Genomic DNA, 13,306 nt, shown 5'->3' on the forward strand with positions numbered 1-13,306 from the left:
AGAAAGTAACTTGAGCTTTCCAGCATGGTTGGTAGAGCCTGGAAAAGCTTGAACTCTATGGGTACAGACCTCAAGAATGACCTCATAAGACAATGGAGTAGTAAGTGTGAGTTATTAAATGTAGCTTGGGCACTATGCTTATTCATTTTTGTTTTTGTTTTGTTTGTTTTATGGGTTATAGGAAAGAGCTGTATTGAGAACATCTCAACTTAGCCAACTGAGTTCTCTTATGACCAAATTTGATAGTAGACAGGGGTTCAAGGGTATAGTCAGTGACCATGGAATGTTCTGATACTGATGTCCCTGACATGGGTATCAAGCAGATAATCCATGCCTCATGCCACTGAGCTCATCAGTCACAGTGATGTACAACCCGTTTGATCAGATAGAAATGAACTAGGCGTGCCCACAGTCCTGCTCCTTCTGCCCACCCCATCCACTCACACACTGGGGGCACAGACAAAGCTGGTAGAAACCACAAAGAGACAATGGGCTAAGTAAGAGTAACATTTACTGAGCGATACAGGACTGAGTACTATGAAGGGCTTACACGGATGGAAATGGGCATCACCCCCTTCGGGATCACTGCATCTGGCGTCAGGCATCTCCTCCATGGGCACCAGCCCCAGGGCGCCCAGGGACGTCCAGCACTTAACACTGACTTACACACATTGGCAATAACTGTGGAGTATTTGTTCGTAACAAACAAACCATAACATATTTATACCATATCACGTCGAGTGATTATATAAATCCATATATATATTGCTGTATAAAACCTTTTTTCTTTTTGTAAAAAATATTAAAAAAAAAAGAGAGAAGTGTAAAAATGTGCAGTTAAAGCACTGCCGGGACAGCCAGGCTGTAAACATTAGAGTGAGTATGTGCTTTGGAAGGGCGCCCGCGCCTCAGTGCCCACAGCGAACTCCAACAGGGAGCGAGGTCGTCTGGTCGGGAGGGGTCTTCCCAGGGACGCAGGATCCAGGGGGATGACGATGGAGCAGGGACATGCAGATGGAGGCCACTGACAGCGCTTGTTGGTCCTGTATCACATCCCTCTCCTGCTCTGCTCTATCACTTGGGGGATAAGGGGCTGGGGGGGGGGGTACTAAAATTGTATTCTGAACTCCATTTGTTTTTTTTTTCCCTATTCAACTTTTCCAATGCCAGTAGCTGTCCCAAAGACAGATACACTGATGGGAAATGATGGGAGAAGAGATTGTAGCCATGGAGGTTGGGAGGTCCCTTCCTTCATTCACCCCTTTCTCCCTCATCACTGTCACCCTAGGCACTGGATCATCCCCCTCCCCTGTTTCTACTTTGGTCTCATTTCATCGCTGATCTCAGGTTTCCCTCAACCCTCCCTTCCCCATGTGTTGCTGGTCTGTATTCCACAAAGAAACCCGCTGTATTCTGGCCGTGCTGAGCCTTGTTGCAAAGTTTTTTCACACATAAACAAAGGCCCCCTCTGGGACCCTCTGTCCTCCTCCCTCCTCATCCTCCTTCTTCTTTCTTCTCCCAATCCACTCTCACTTCTTCTCCAGCTGTTCGAGTAGTGGGTTGGCTTCAGACTCGGGGGTCTTGACACTGTCTGTCCTCACGATACACGTGGGACGATGCCGGTTCAGCATCAAGATCAGCTGCTGCCTTTCCTGCTTCAGCTCCTCGATCTGCGCCTTCAGTTCTGCATTCATGAGTTCCAAGCGCTCGGATTCCTGGAGAAACCCAAAAAGAGCCAGTTTTAAATGTGTACCGAAGGATCCTCTAAACGAGGCTACGAGGTGGGGGAGAAAAGGGACTTGTTGAAACAAAATTCTTTTCACATCTCTCGATCTGTTCTTGCCTACAGAGTCATAACTAGGGCTTCCTCCCAGGGTGCTTAAATGTGGAGGGCACCACCATCATTTATATATAAGGCAATTGGGGTCAAATGACTTGTCCAGGGTCACATAGCTAGTAAGTATCTGAGGCCAAATTTGAACTCAAGTCCTCCTGATTCTAGGGATAGTGCTCCTACCCACTGTGCCATTTAGCTGCCCATCACTTATATTTCTTCAGCAGTTAGAAATAACATTTAATACTTTGATGTTGTGGTTGTTGAATTGTGTCCCAGTTCTCCATAATCGCCTTTGGGGATTTCAAATTGGCAAAGATACTGGAATGTTACATCTTTCTCCAGTTCATTTTACATATGAGGAAACAGACCAAGAGAGTTGAGTGACTTGCCCAAGGACAAGAAGTCAGATATGAATTCAAAGTCCTCCTGACTCCAGGGCTGGCGCTCTATCAACTGTGATACTCAGGTATCCCTAAGCTTAACACTTAACAAAAATAATTAGCTAAAATAAGAAACTACCAGTTGCTTTCCCCCTCTAATAGCATTACCCCAAGATAAGCTCCTCTCTGACCTGACCTCATTTGGTTTCTTCTCCAAATGGCATATAGCAAACTGGGATCTCTTCCCAGGGTTTCAGTTTTCTCATCCATAAAATGATGGCCTTGAACTATGATGAACTTGACCTCCAACTTCCCATCCAGTTTCAATGCTATGATTGTATGATTCTGTGATTTCTCCTGGAGGTCCCCCCCCCCGCCCCGTACTATCCCAATAACTCTGTTTGTTTTTACAGGCTGATTTGGGAGTGCATTTTGTCCTTGTCTTAGTCACCAGCTTTGATCATTACAACTCTCCAGTTGTTGGTGTCCTCCAGACTGAAGAACCCAAACAGCAGAACCTGAAACCACCATTCTCTAGGGAGCTAGTACTCAAGAACATTGCCAGGTAATCATGGAACCAATAGTGATGAAGCCTATACTGTAACCTTGCAACTAGATTGAGGAATACACAAAGAATAGATTCACCAAAGTCACCTTAACCAAGTCAATAACCATGTATTAAGCCCCTACTGTGACCAGGCACTATACTAAACTGTGGGGATACAAAGGAACTGTCTTCAAGGATCTCACTGTCTAATGGAAGCAGCAACATGCAAACAACCAGGTACCCATAAGATATACAGGAAAAAATAGCCATGATCTCAGAGAGAAGGTGCTAATGTTGAAAGTAACTGAGAATGGTGCCTGAAACTTGAAGAAGGCCAGGATGACAGTCAGGAGGCAGAGGAGGGAGGAAGGGAATTCCAGACATAGGAGATAGCCAATAAAAATGCTGAGTCAGGGGATGGAGTATGAGGAACAGCAAGGAAGCCAGAGTCACTGGATTACAGAATGCACAAAATAGAGTAAGGTATAAGAAGATTGGAGAGAAGAAAGAAGCTAGGTTAAGAAGGGCTTTAAACATCAAATGATTTTATTTTTAATCTTGGAAGTGATAGGATAGTACTGGAGTTGACTGACTAGGAGACTGAAGCAGTCAGATTTTCACTTTAGGAAGATTGTTTTAAAATCTTTCAGAAATTTAGAATTAGTTCAGCTAGGAGATACAGTGGATAGAGTAATGGGCCTGGAACCAGAAAGATCAAATCAAGTCTCAAATCAAGTATCTATGTGACTCCAGGGCAAGTCACTTAACCCCTATTTGCCTCAATTCCTCATCTGTAAAATGAGGACACACTAGAGAAGGCAATTGCAAACCAATCCAGAATCTTTGCCAAGAAAATCCCATGGATAGAAGTCTATGAGGTCACATAGAGTCAAACATTACTGAAAAACTGAACAAAACAACACCCCCCCCCGAATTTAGACTCTCCCTTATGTAATTCTTCATGAACTCAAGATGCCCACTAGCAATATTCAAAGTACCTTTTGCCCCATAGTCAAGATTATCTATCTAGGTGGCATAGTGGATAGGTGCCAGCCCTGGAGTCAAGAAGTTTCTTCTTCCTAAGTGCAGATCTGGTGTCAGACACTTACTGTGTGACCTTGGGCAAGTCACTTAACCCCATTGTCTCATCAAAATAATAATAATAATAATGATGATGATGATGATGATAATAATAATAATGATGATGATGATGATGATGATAATAATAATAATAATAATTTTGGTTCTCAGTCACCATAAAAGGAAACTTATAGCTAATTGTGTTTTGGAGCAGTTAGGCCATGCAGTGGATAGAGTAATGGCCCTGGAGTCAGGAGGACCTGAGTTCAAATCCAGTCTCATATACATATATAAAGTAAGAGAAATATATGAGTTCATACTCTCTCTCTCTCTCTCTCTCTCTCTCTCACACACACACACACACACACACACACACACACACACACACACAAATAGAAGGTAGTTCTCAGGGAGAGGCAGCTATAGAATACTGGATTATGGATTGGTCTCAGAATATAGATATTATATAGACTTTTTTCAGATCAAGCATGATATAAATGACACAATATATAAATGACTTACCCAGGAGAGACTATAATAGCATTGAGAGGAGGGTAGAAGTCAAGGACAGCAGGAATTAGATTTTGAGGAGAAATGTTAGCACTCTGACAGGCATCAATAAAGCAAGCTCCTTAGGTCCAACTGGATCAATTTAAATTAGGACACCAGGGGTTTCCCTTTAAACGACTACCATATGACAAATGAGTAAATTATTGCTCAAATGGACAGATACTCTGAAAAAGAGTCCTTATTTTGACAGAATCCCCAAAGAAGCACAATGAAGACTATGAGAGGGGGTGCTGCATGCCTATAATCTGTACTACTGAACAAGATTGAGACTAGTGGCCTTGAACTCAGGAGTTATGTGTTACAAAGGGCTAAACTGAATTTGCTCCCGAAATCTGGCACTAATATATTGACACTCTGGAATGGGGGCAAGGGCAAGGTCCCCAGGCTGCCTTAGAAGTTGTGAACTGGCCCAGATCAGAAATGGAGGTCAAGGCTTCTGTGCTGATCAGGAGAGAGATTGGATTTGTGAGTGGCTGCTGTGATTCCAGCCTGGGCAAGATAAAACAAGGAGAGGAAAGGAGAGGGGAAGAGGAAAGGGTGGGGGAGAGGGAAAAAAGGGGGAAGGGGAAGAAGCTGAAGGAGAGGGGGAGAAAGAGAGAAGAGGAAGGAAAAGGAGAGAAGGAAGGGGAAGAAGAAAAGGAGAAGAGGAAAATATGGTGAAGATATTCAATAAGTACCAGACCACCTACTAATCCAAAAGGTTATGGCAGGCTATTTCATCAAGATCAAGATATCATCATATAGCAAAGAAATGTAAACAAAGTAAATGCCTATTTGTCTGGGGAATGGGAACACAAATTGTGGCACTTGATGTAATGGAAGATGATTCAACCATAAGATACTATGATGATAATAACTTTTATTTAAGATAGTGAAAAGTCACAGAGAAGTCAGCTCTCTCCTATACAAATTAATACATACTGAATTATCCCAGCTAGATGGATGATAAAGAGAACTGAAAAGAGATGGAAGATCCTCTAGTTTAAAATTGTACAAAGACAGCCAGAAGTCAGCGAATGTCTGTCAAATTCATAAGAATAAAAAGGGGGAAAGAGAAACCGTGAAGATGAAGAATTCAGAGTAGCATGGGAAGACTGATGAACTGATAAAGTGAAATGTACAGAGCCAGGAAAGTAAAATACATAAAGACTATAATGACATAAGCAGAACGAGCAAGACCCTGTTTGCCTCAGTTTCCCTATCTGTAAAATGAGCTGGAGAGGGAATGACAAACCACTGCAGTATCTTTGCCAAGAACACCTCATGAGTTCATGGGGTCATGAATGGGGTCAAAAACTCCAAGACTCCATGAAACAACTGAACAGCAAAACAAAAAAAATAATGTAAATGAAAGAAGCTGGGAACTATGAGTTTGGAACATTGTATATAGTATCAAACTCAGCTGATGTGTTAGCTAGATTTGCTGAACTGGTTTTCTTTTTTATTCTTATGTTTCTTATTTTTATTTATCTTTATTTTATTCTTATGTTTCTTTTCTTATCTGCATTTTATTCTTATTCTTATACTTCTATTATTTATTTTATCTTTATTTTATTCTCATATTTATCTTCTGTTCTTACATTTGTTTCTTTTATTCTTATTCTTATTTTATCTTTATTCTTGTACTGTTTATTTTCTTTTTCATCTTTTTTTATATTTATTTCATTCTTATACCATACCGTGTCTATTTTATCTTTATTTTATTCTTCTATTTTTTTTTATTTATTGAGGTGGTTCTCGGTGTTATAGAGGGGGAAAGAATATATCTGAAAATGAAGATGATGGAAAATCAAAATGATAGGGGCGGCTAGGTGGCGCAATGGATAAAGCACCAGCCCTGGAGTCAGGAGTACCTGGGTTCAAATCCGGTCTCAGACACTTAATAATTACCTAGCTATGTGGCCCTGGGCAAGCCACTTGACCCCATTTGCCTTGCAAAAACCTAAAACAAAAAAAATCAAAAAGCTATCAATAGAAAATAAAATTTAAACAAAGATGTCACCATAGATCTTTCAGTCTATCCAGGGTTTGATAAGAGGTTGGGGCAAGTCTGATATTAAAAAAAAGACTATTTACCAGTCAGGGATTGTCACTGACAATTGACAATAGCATCATGGTGAAGTCATTTGATTTGTGATAATGGAAATGAAAGTCTAGAGAGAAACTGAGTGGAGAGGTATGAATAGGGTAAATAAAGGGCACATCTATTCAAAACCAAGGGAAGGAAAAATAGTAAGAATTGAAAAACAGTTGTGGTGACCTTGAAAGCAGGGATTCTTCACCTTTTTCTTTCTTGAGGAGATCTCTGTCAAGCTGGTAAAATCTACAGACCCTTCTCAGAATGTTTTGGAATATGTAAACTAAAACATATCAGATCACAAATGAAACCATCTGAAATAGAGTTATCAAAATATTGTTTTAAAAAATAAGTTCACTGATCCCAGGTTAAGGACTCCTGCTTTAAAGAACATAAATGTTAGCTATATTGTTTTTCTTCTCAGGCTGGGAAGAAGATGAGGTGATGGAATTGAGTCAAATCATTTCATTTTTTATCATGATCATACCAAATAACCACTTCCATTAAACATTTCACAGCTGTGTAGACACAGCTTTAAAGGAACAATGCTCAGGAATAGAGTTCTAATAATCAGATCCTGAGACAACAAATCTAAGACTTCAAAAAGTGAAGGATTCCCAGAGAGGAAGAACTTTCTGGGGGCTCCTCCTTAAGCAGAGCACTGAAAAGTGTTGTGCACAATTGTAGACCTGCCAGTGTGGACCACCACAGAACCTCTGGCAATTCCCCAGATCCAAAGGTTTCTTTTCTGCTCACACTCTTTCAGACCTCTTCACTGGATCTGGAATTGTTTAATCAATATACATAGGCAATGCGGGAGATAACAAGGAGGTATGAACACTCAGATCCTGCCCTCATGAAGTTTATCATCTAAGAACATTCACATAAAAAAGAAAGTCAAAATATGGAATACTCTATATGTGGTCAATGTATACAACATATATGTTATGGCCATTTTGTGTTGTAATTATGTGTTAGGCAATGAGGAGAATACAAATGCAATTTGATGTAACAGATAAAGGGCAGGTTCTGAATTCAGGAATTCCTGAGTTATGTGACCCTGGGCAAGGAGTTTAAGTTCTGTTTGCCTCAGTTTCCTGAATTGTGAAATAAAAGATAATAATAATAACTCCCTCCCTAGGTTACTGTGAGGATCAAATGAGATCAAATTCATAAAGTCTTTAGCACAATGTCTGACAGAAAACAAGTGCTATAGAGATAAATGTTTCTTTACTTCCCCTACCCTAGAAAGGGGAAACAATCTAGACACAAGTACAGAGATAAGTAAGCACCTTGAGGTCAGGAGAGTATTTTTCATTGTATAATTCATGCAATAGGAGACTGCAGCATATATAACAATCAGGATTTTCCCAAAAGACAAAACTGTGTAACATTTGTTGAAATGTCATATTTTCAAAAAGTCCATGTTCAATATAAATCCATGATCAATATAAACAGAGAATATTAGAACTGAACCCTAAGGATCATCTAGGCCAGGCTTTCTTAACCTGGGGTCAGTGAACTTCTTTCTCATCACATTCAACTTAGATCAATGCATACTATGGGAACAATGTAAAGACTAACAAACTGCATTCTGTGGGGGGTGGGGGGAAGATTGGGGGGAAATCGTAAAACTCAAAATAAATAAAACCTTTCTAAAATAAAAAAAGATAATTATATTTCAATGTAATCAGTTTCCTTTGTAATCTTAAATACTTTATTTTATATGTTTAAAGTGTGTTTTAAAAAAAATAAAACCAAATAAAAAAATTTAAAAAAAAATTGGTTGAGAAAGGATCCACAGTATCTACCTGTCTTCCAAAGGTATCTATGTCCCCCCCAAAAGATTAATAACCTTTGATCTATCCCAATTCCTTTATTCTATAAATGAGGAAACTGAAGCCCAAAAGATTAAGCCACTCAGTCATGGATACATGACAGCTAGTTAGCAGCAGCTCTGGGACAAGAATCTTGGTTTCCTGATTCCCAGACCATTGCTCTTTCGATCCACTATCATAAACACATACACATATTTATATATAATATTTTTATATACCAGAAAATTTTTACAATTGTTAAAAATGTAGTAATAAATTAGATCTATTGACAGATCTTTAGATAGATCTACATGATAAAGTATATGTAAGACAGCTAGGTAGTTCTCTTGCTAGAGCAATGAACCTGCAAATCATTTAACTCTATTGGCCTCACTTTCTTCATCTGTAAAATGAACTGGAGAAGGAAACAGCAAACCACTTCAGTACATTTGCTAAGAAAACCCCAAATGTGGTCATGAAAAATCAGACACAACTAAAATCACTCAATAAAAGTCTCTACTACAACCCTCCTAGGTGACTTTGGGCAAATCATTTCGCATCTCTGAGACTCCATTTATTTAAAAATGGAGGGATTTCCCAAATGATCTTCAGGGTTACATTCCATTTACCATGATTATTCTCTGACTCAATGATTCATTGAGACAGTTTTCTAATAAGCACATTCGCTATACAACCTCAAAGGGCTAGGTATTGGGGATGTGACAATTAAAAAGTGATGTAGACCATGACAGCTAGATGTTGCAGTGGATAGAGTACCAGACCAGGAGTCGGAGGACCTGAATTCAAATCCAGCCTCAGACACTTAATAATTACCTAGCTGTGTGGCCTTGGGCAAGTCACTTAACCCCATTGCCTTGCAAAAACCAAAACAAAGTGACATAGACCTTATTCTCAAGGACTACATACATACATACATACATACACACAGAGATACAGATAGATGGATATATGGGTATCTGTCCATGTATCCATCTATCTACTTATATTTTACCAGGGGCAAAGAAAGATTGCAACACATTTGGTTGAAGCATAAGAGATATACAGACAAAATGTTGTAGGGATTTTGAAGAAGAGAACACTTTCAGTAGGGAAGGAGACTAAGGCTTCACAGGGAAAAAACTAATTGAGCTAAGCCTTGAAGGATAAGCAAATGGGGCAAGTCATATAAATAAGAATACTGAAAAGTAGAAGGATGGGAGAATGGCGCATCCTAATAATATCTAGAGGTAGAGATGGCCTATAGCATTTGAAAAAGATTTATAGCCCAATCAAGGACAGCTAGGTGGCTCACCTGAGTCTGGGAAGGTTCATCTCTGTAAGTTTAAATTTAACCCTAGACACCTTCTAGCTGCATGACTCTGGACAAGTACTTTATCATCTTTATCTCATTTTCTTCATCTGTAAAATGAGCTTTAGAAGAAAATGACAACGACACCAGCATCTTTGCCAAGAAAACCCCAAATGGGATCACAAAGAGTCTGAAACAACTGAAAAACAACTAAATGACATAGTTCAATTTGACTGAAATGTAAAGAATACAAAAGGAAATAACAGGAACTAAAGGTAAGACAACAGGGAATGGTCAGACTGGGGACTAGAAGTCTAAGAAGTATATAATATGATAAAGGGAAATTTATGAATTCAAGAAATGCTGTGGAGGAAGAACTGACCAGCTTGACAATGGATTGAATATGGGAGCTGAGACAGAGGAAAGAATCAAAGATTACTCAAAGGTATCAACTCTGGATAACAGGATGATAAATGGTACTATCAACTAAACAGGGAAGTTTGAGTCATCATGGAAGCTTGTGAGTAAAGATGATGAATTTGCTATTGGACATATTGAGTTTGAGGTGCTGCTTCAAAAACCCAGGAAGAGATATTCATGGAAAAAATAAAAATTTAATAAGCACTTGTTATGTGCCAGGGCATTGGAGAAACAAAAAACAAGATTAAATTATGGACATTCTACTGGGGGACATCTTTCCAGAAAACATGGATATAGGGACTATATTAGTTGACTGAAGAGGTCCCTCCCAAACTGAGATTCTATGAATCTATGAAGAAATTTCATGTCTTAAGGTTCTGAGAATCAAATGAGTTGATCTTTGAAAAACATTTAGCATGACACTTTACGGACTTAATATAATGATTGTTTTCTTCCTGGTAACCCATAGAATATGCCCTCAAAAACTTAGAAAAGGAAAAAAGCATCTCCAACCACCCCAAAGGAAATCCTAATTTTGATTATTATTCAGTCTGTGTAGGGGGAATATAGTATACTGGATTAGAATTCAGATCTCACCTGTGATCCTACAAGTTATTGTCCCCCAAAGGATCTAAGAGGAAGCATGTTACCTAACTCCTGATAGAGAGGTGATAGACACAAGATCCAGAATGAGACATACATTTCCAGACACAGTTCTGATATGGATTTGTTTGGTTCAACTATGCTTTTTTTTTTTTTTTTTTTTTAGTAAGGATTTTCATTCTTTCTTCTGTTTTTCAATGGTGGAGGTAAGGGGAAAAGGGGAGGTTAAGCAATAGTGATGTCAAAAATGAAATAGCTACTGAAATATTTTTTAAATGCAAGAAGATAATAGAAGGAAATTTGGAAGGAAGCACAAATAAGCAGAACAGTTTTGAAAGTAATATATAGAAGATGGCGACAAGAAGGGATCGAGTCTTAGGAGCTCTCTGATAAAATTCATCAGCTAAGGACTCTAACTAAACTTTCGAGAGACAGAATCCACAAAGGGACCCAGTGAGGCAGTTCTCCTACTCAAGGTAACCTGGAAAAGAGCAGAAAAGCTCTGCTCCCCGGGGCGGAGGGACAGCCCGCCAGAGGGGTGGCCCACCAGAGCCAAAGAACTTCAGCCTCCCGGAGGCAGCCCCAGGACGCTGGGGGGTCTCATCTCACAGCAGCGGGGGAGTCTCCTGAGCTGCACCCCGAGGAGCACCGGGCACAAAGTGGGGGAACAGCGAGGGACTTCTGCCAGAGCGAGCACGTGGAGCCCAGCCCTCAGGGCACACAGCCAGCAACTTGGTCTTTCTGCAGCACAGATCCAGGAACAGAAGCAGGAGCTGGGTAAGCAGGAGCCCCCAGGGCATGAGCCCATTGAGCTGAGGGAGGGGAGTGAAGAGAGAGAGAGACTGCGGAGTTCTGTCCTCTGCCTCTGGAACAGGACTCTGGGGCTCTGAACACATTCAGATCCTGATAGCAGTCTAGGCCCCCCATAGAACAGCAGGGCCCCCCCACCTCAGCCCCGTGGCAGAGGGGAGGCACATATGGTCATTCACAGACCAGGAGGGAGGACAGAGCCTCACACACTGAGACCCTTGTGGGAGTGTCCCAAAAGCTCAAGAAACACCCCAAAACCAGGCCCAGGCTGGGAAAATGAGCAAGCAGAGAAACAAAAAGAAGACTATTGAGAAATATTTTGCAAATGAGCCCAAGAAGGACCAAAATACTCAGTCTGAAGATGGGGAAGCACAAGCTCCTGCATCTAAAGACTCCAAGAAAAACAGAAACTGGGCTCAGGCTATGACAGAGCTCAAAAAAGACTTTGAAAATCAAATGAGGGAGTTGAAAGAAAAACCGGGAAAAGAAAGGAGAGAGATGCAGGAAAAACATGAAAATGTTTTAGTCAAGGAAATCAAAAAAAATTCTGAAGAAAACAGCATGCTAAAAACCAGCTTAGGTCAAATGGATAAAACAGTTCAAAAAGTTATTAAGGAGAAGAATGCTTTAAAAAGCAAAATTGGCCAGATGGAAAAAGAGATAAGAAAACTCTCTGAGGAGAACAAATCCTTCAGACAAAGAATAGAATTCAGGGAGATTGATGAATTTACCAGAAATCAGGAATCAATACTTCAAAACCAAAAAAATTGAAAAATTAGAAGAAAATGTGAAATATCTCATTGAAAAAACAACTGATATGGAAAACAGACTTAGGAAAGATAATTTAAAAATTATTGGAATACCTGAAAGTCATGATCAGGAAAAGAGCCTTGACATCATTTTCAAAGAATTACTACAGGAACATTGCCCTGATATTCTAGAAGCAGAGGACAAAATAGAAATGGAGAGAATCCACTGATCCCCCAGAGAAAGAGATCCCAAAAAACCAACCCCTAGGAATATTATAGCCAAGTTCCAGAACTCCCAAGTCAAAGAGAAAATATTACAAGCAGCCAGAAGGACACAGTTCAAATATCATGGAGCTGCAGTCAGGATCACACAGGACTTAGCAGCAGCTACATTGGAAGCTCATAGGGCTTGGAATACAATTATACCGGAAGGCAAGAGAGCTTAGAATGCAGCCAAGAATGAACTACCCAGCAAGGCTGAATGTCCTCTTCCAGGGAAAAAGATGGACTTTCAATGAACCAGGGGAATTTCAAATGTTCCTTTTGGAATGGCCAGAGCTGAACAGAAGGTTTGATCTTCAGATACAGGACTCAGGTGAAGCATGGAGATTGGAGGAGAGGGGGGAAATATGAGGGACTTAATGATGATGAACTGCATGTATTCCTGAATAGAAAAATGACACTGATAATACTCATATGAACCTTCTCAGTTAATAGAGCAGGTAGAGAGAGCTTTTATAGTTGAAGCACAGGAGAAAGCTGAATTCGAAGATAAAATATGGTGTAAAAATGGAGTCAATAGAAAAAAAGGGAAATGGAATGGGAGAAAGAAAAAGGAGAGGGGGAATAGGCCAAGATATTTCACGTAAGATTTTTTTTGATTACAATGATATGGAAAGGGGGAAGCAAGGGGGAATGAGGGAACCTTTGCTCTCATCAGAGATGGCTAGGAGAGGAAACAGCAAATATACTCAATGGGGTATAGACATCTGGAGTAAGAAGGAGGGGGGAGCAGGGGGAAGGGGTGGGGATGTGAATAAAGGAGGAGAGGATGGACCATGGGGGGTGAGAGTGGCCAGATATAACACATTTTCTTTCTTACTTCTT

At 40.2% G+C, this 13,306-nt stretch overlaps 1 protein-coding gene across 2 annotated transcripts in view; it reads right to left on the reverse strand.

Moving 5' to 3' along the window:
• Positions 1-494: 494 nt before the first annotated feature.
• Positions 495-13,306, reverse strand: part of LOC141522329 (jun dimerization protein 2) — a 95,048-nt gene continuing 82,236 nt past the window's right edge. For both annotated transcript variants that reach the window (XM_074235692.1, XM_074235693.1), the window contains exon 4: positions 495-1,715. In XM_074235692.1, coding sequence (XP_074091793.1) covers positions 1,530-1,715 — 186 coding nt within the window. In that variant the 3' untranslated portion in view covers positions 495-1,529. The remainder of the gene's footprint in view (positions 1,716-13,306) is intronic.

The sequence above is a fragment of the Macrotis lagotis genome, chromosome 4 (assembly GCF_037893015.1).
Source record: "Macrotis lagotis isolate mMagLag1 chromosome 4, bilby.v1.9.chrom.fasta, whole genome shotgun sequence".
In the NCBI taxonomy this organism is placed as follows: Eukaryota; Metazoa; Chordata; class Mammalia; order Peramelemorphia; family Peramelidae; genus Macrotis; species Macrotis lagotis.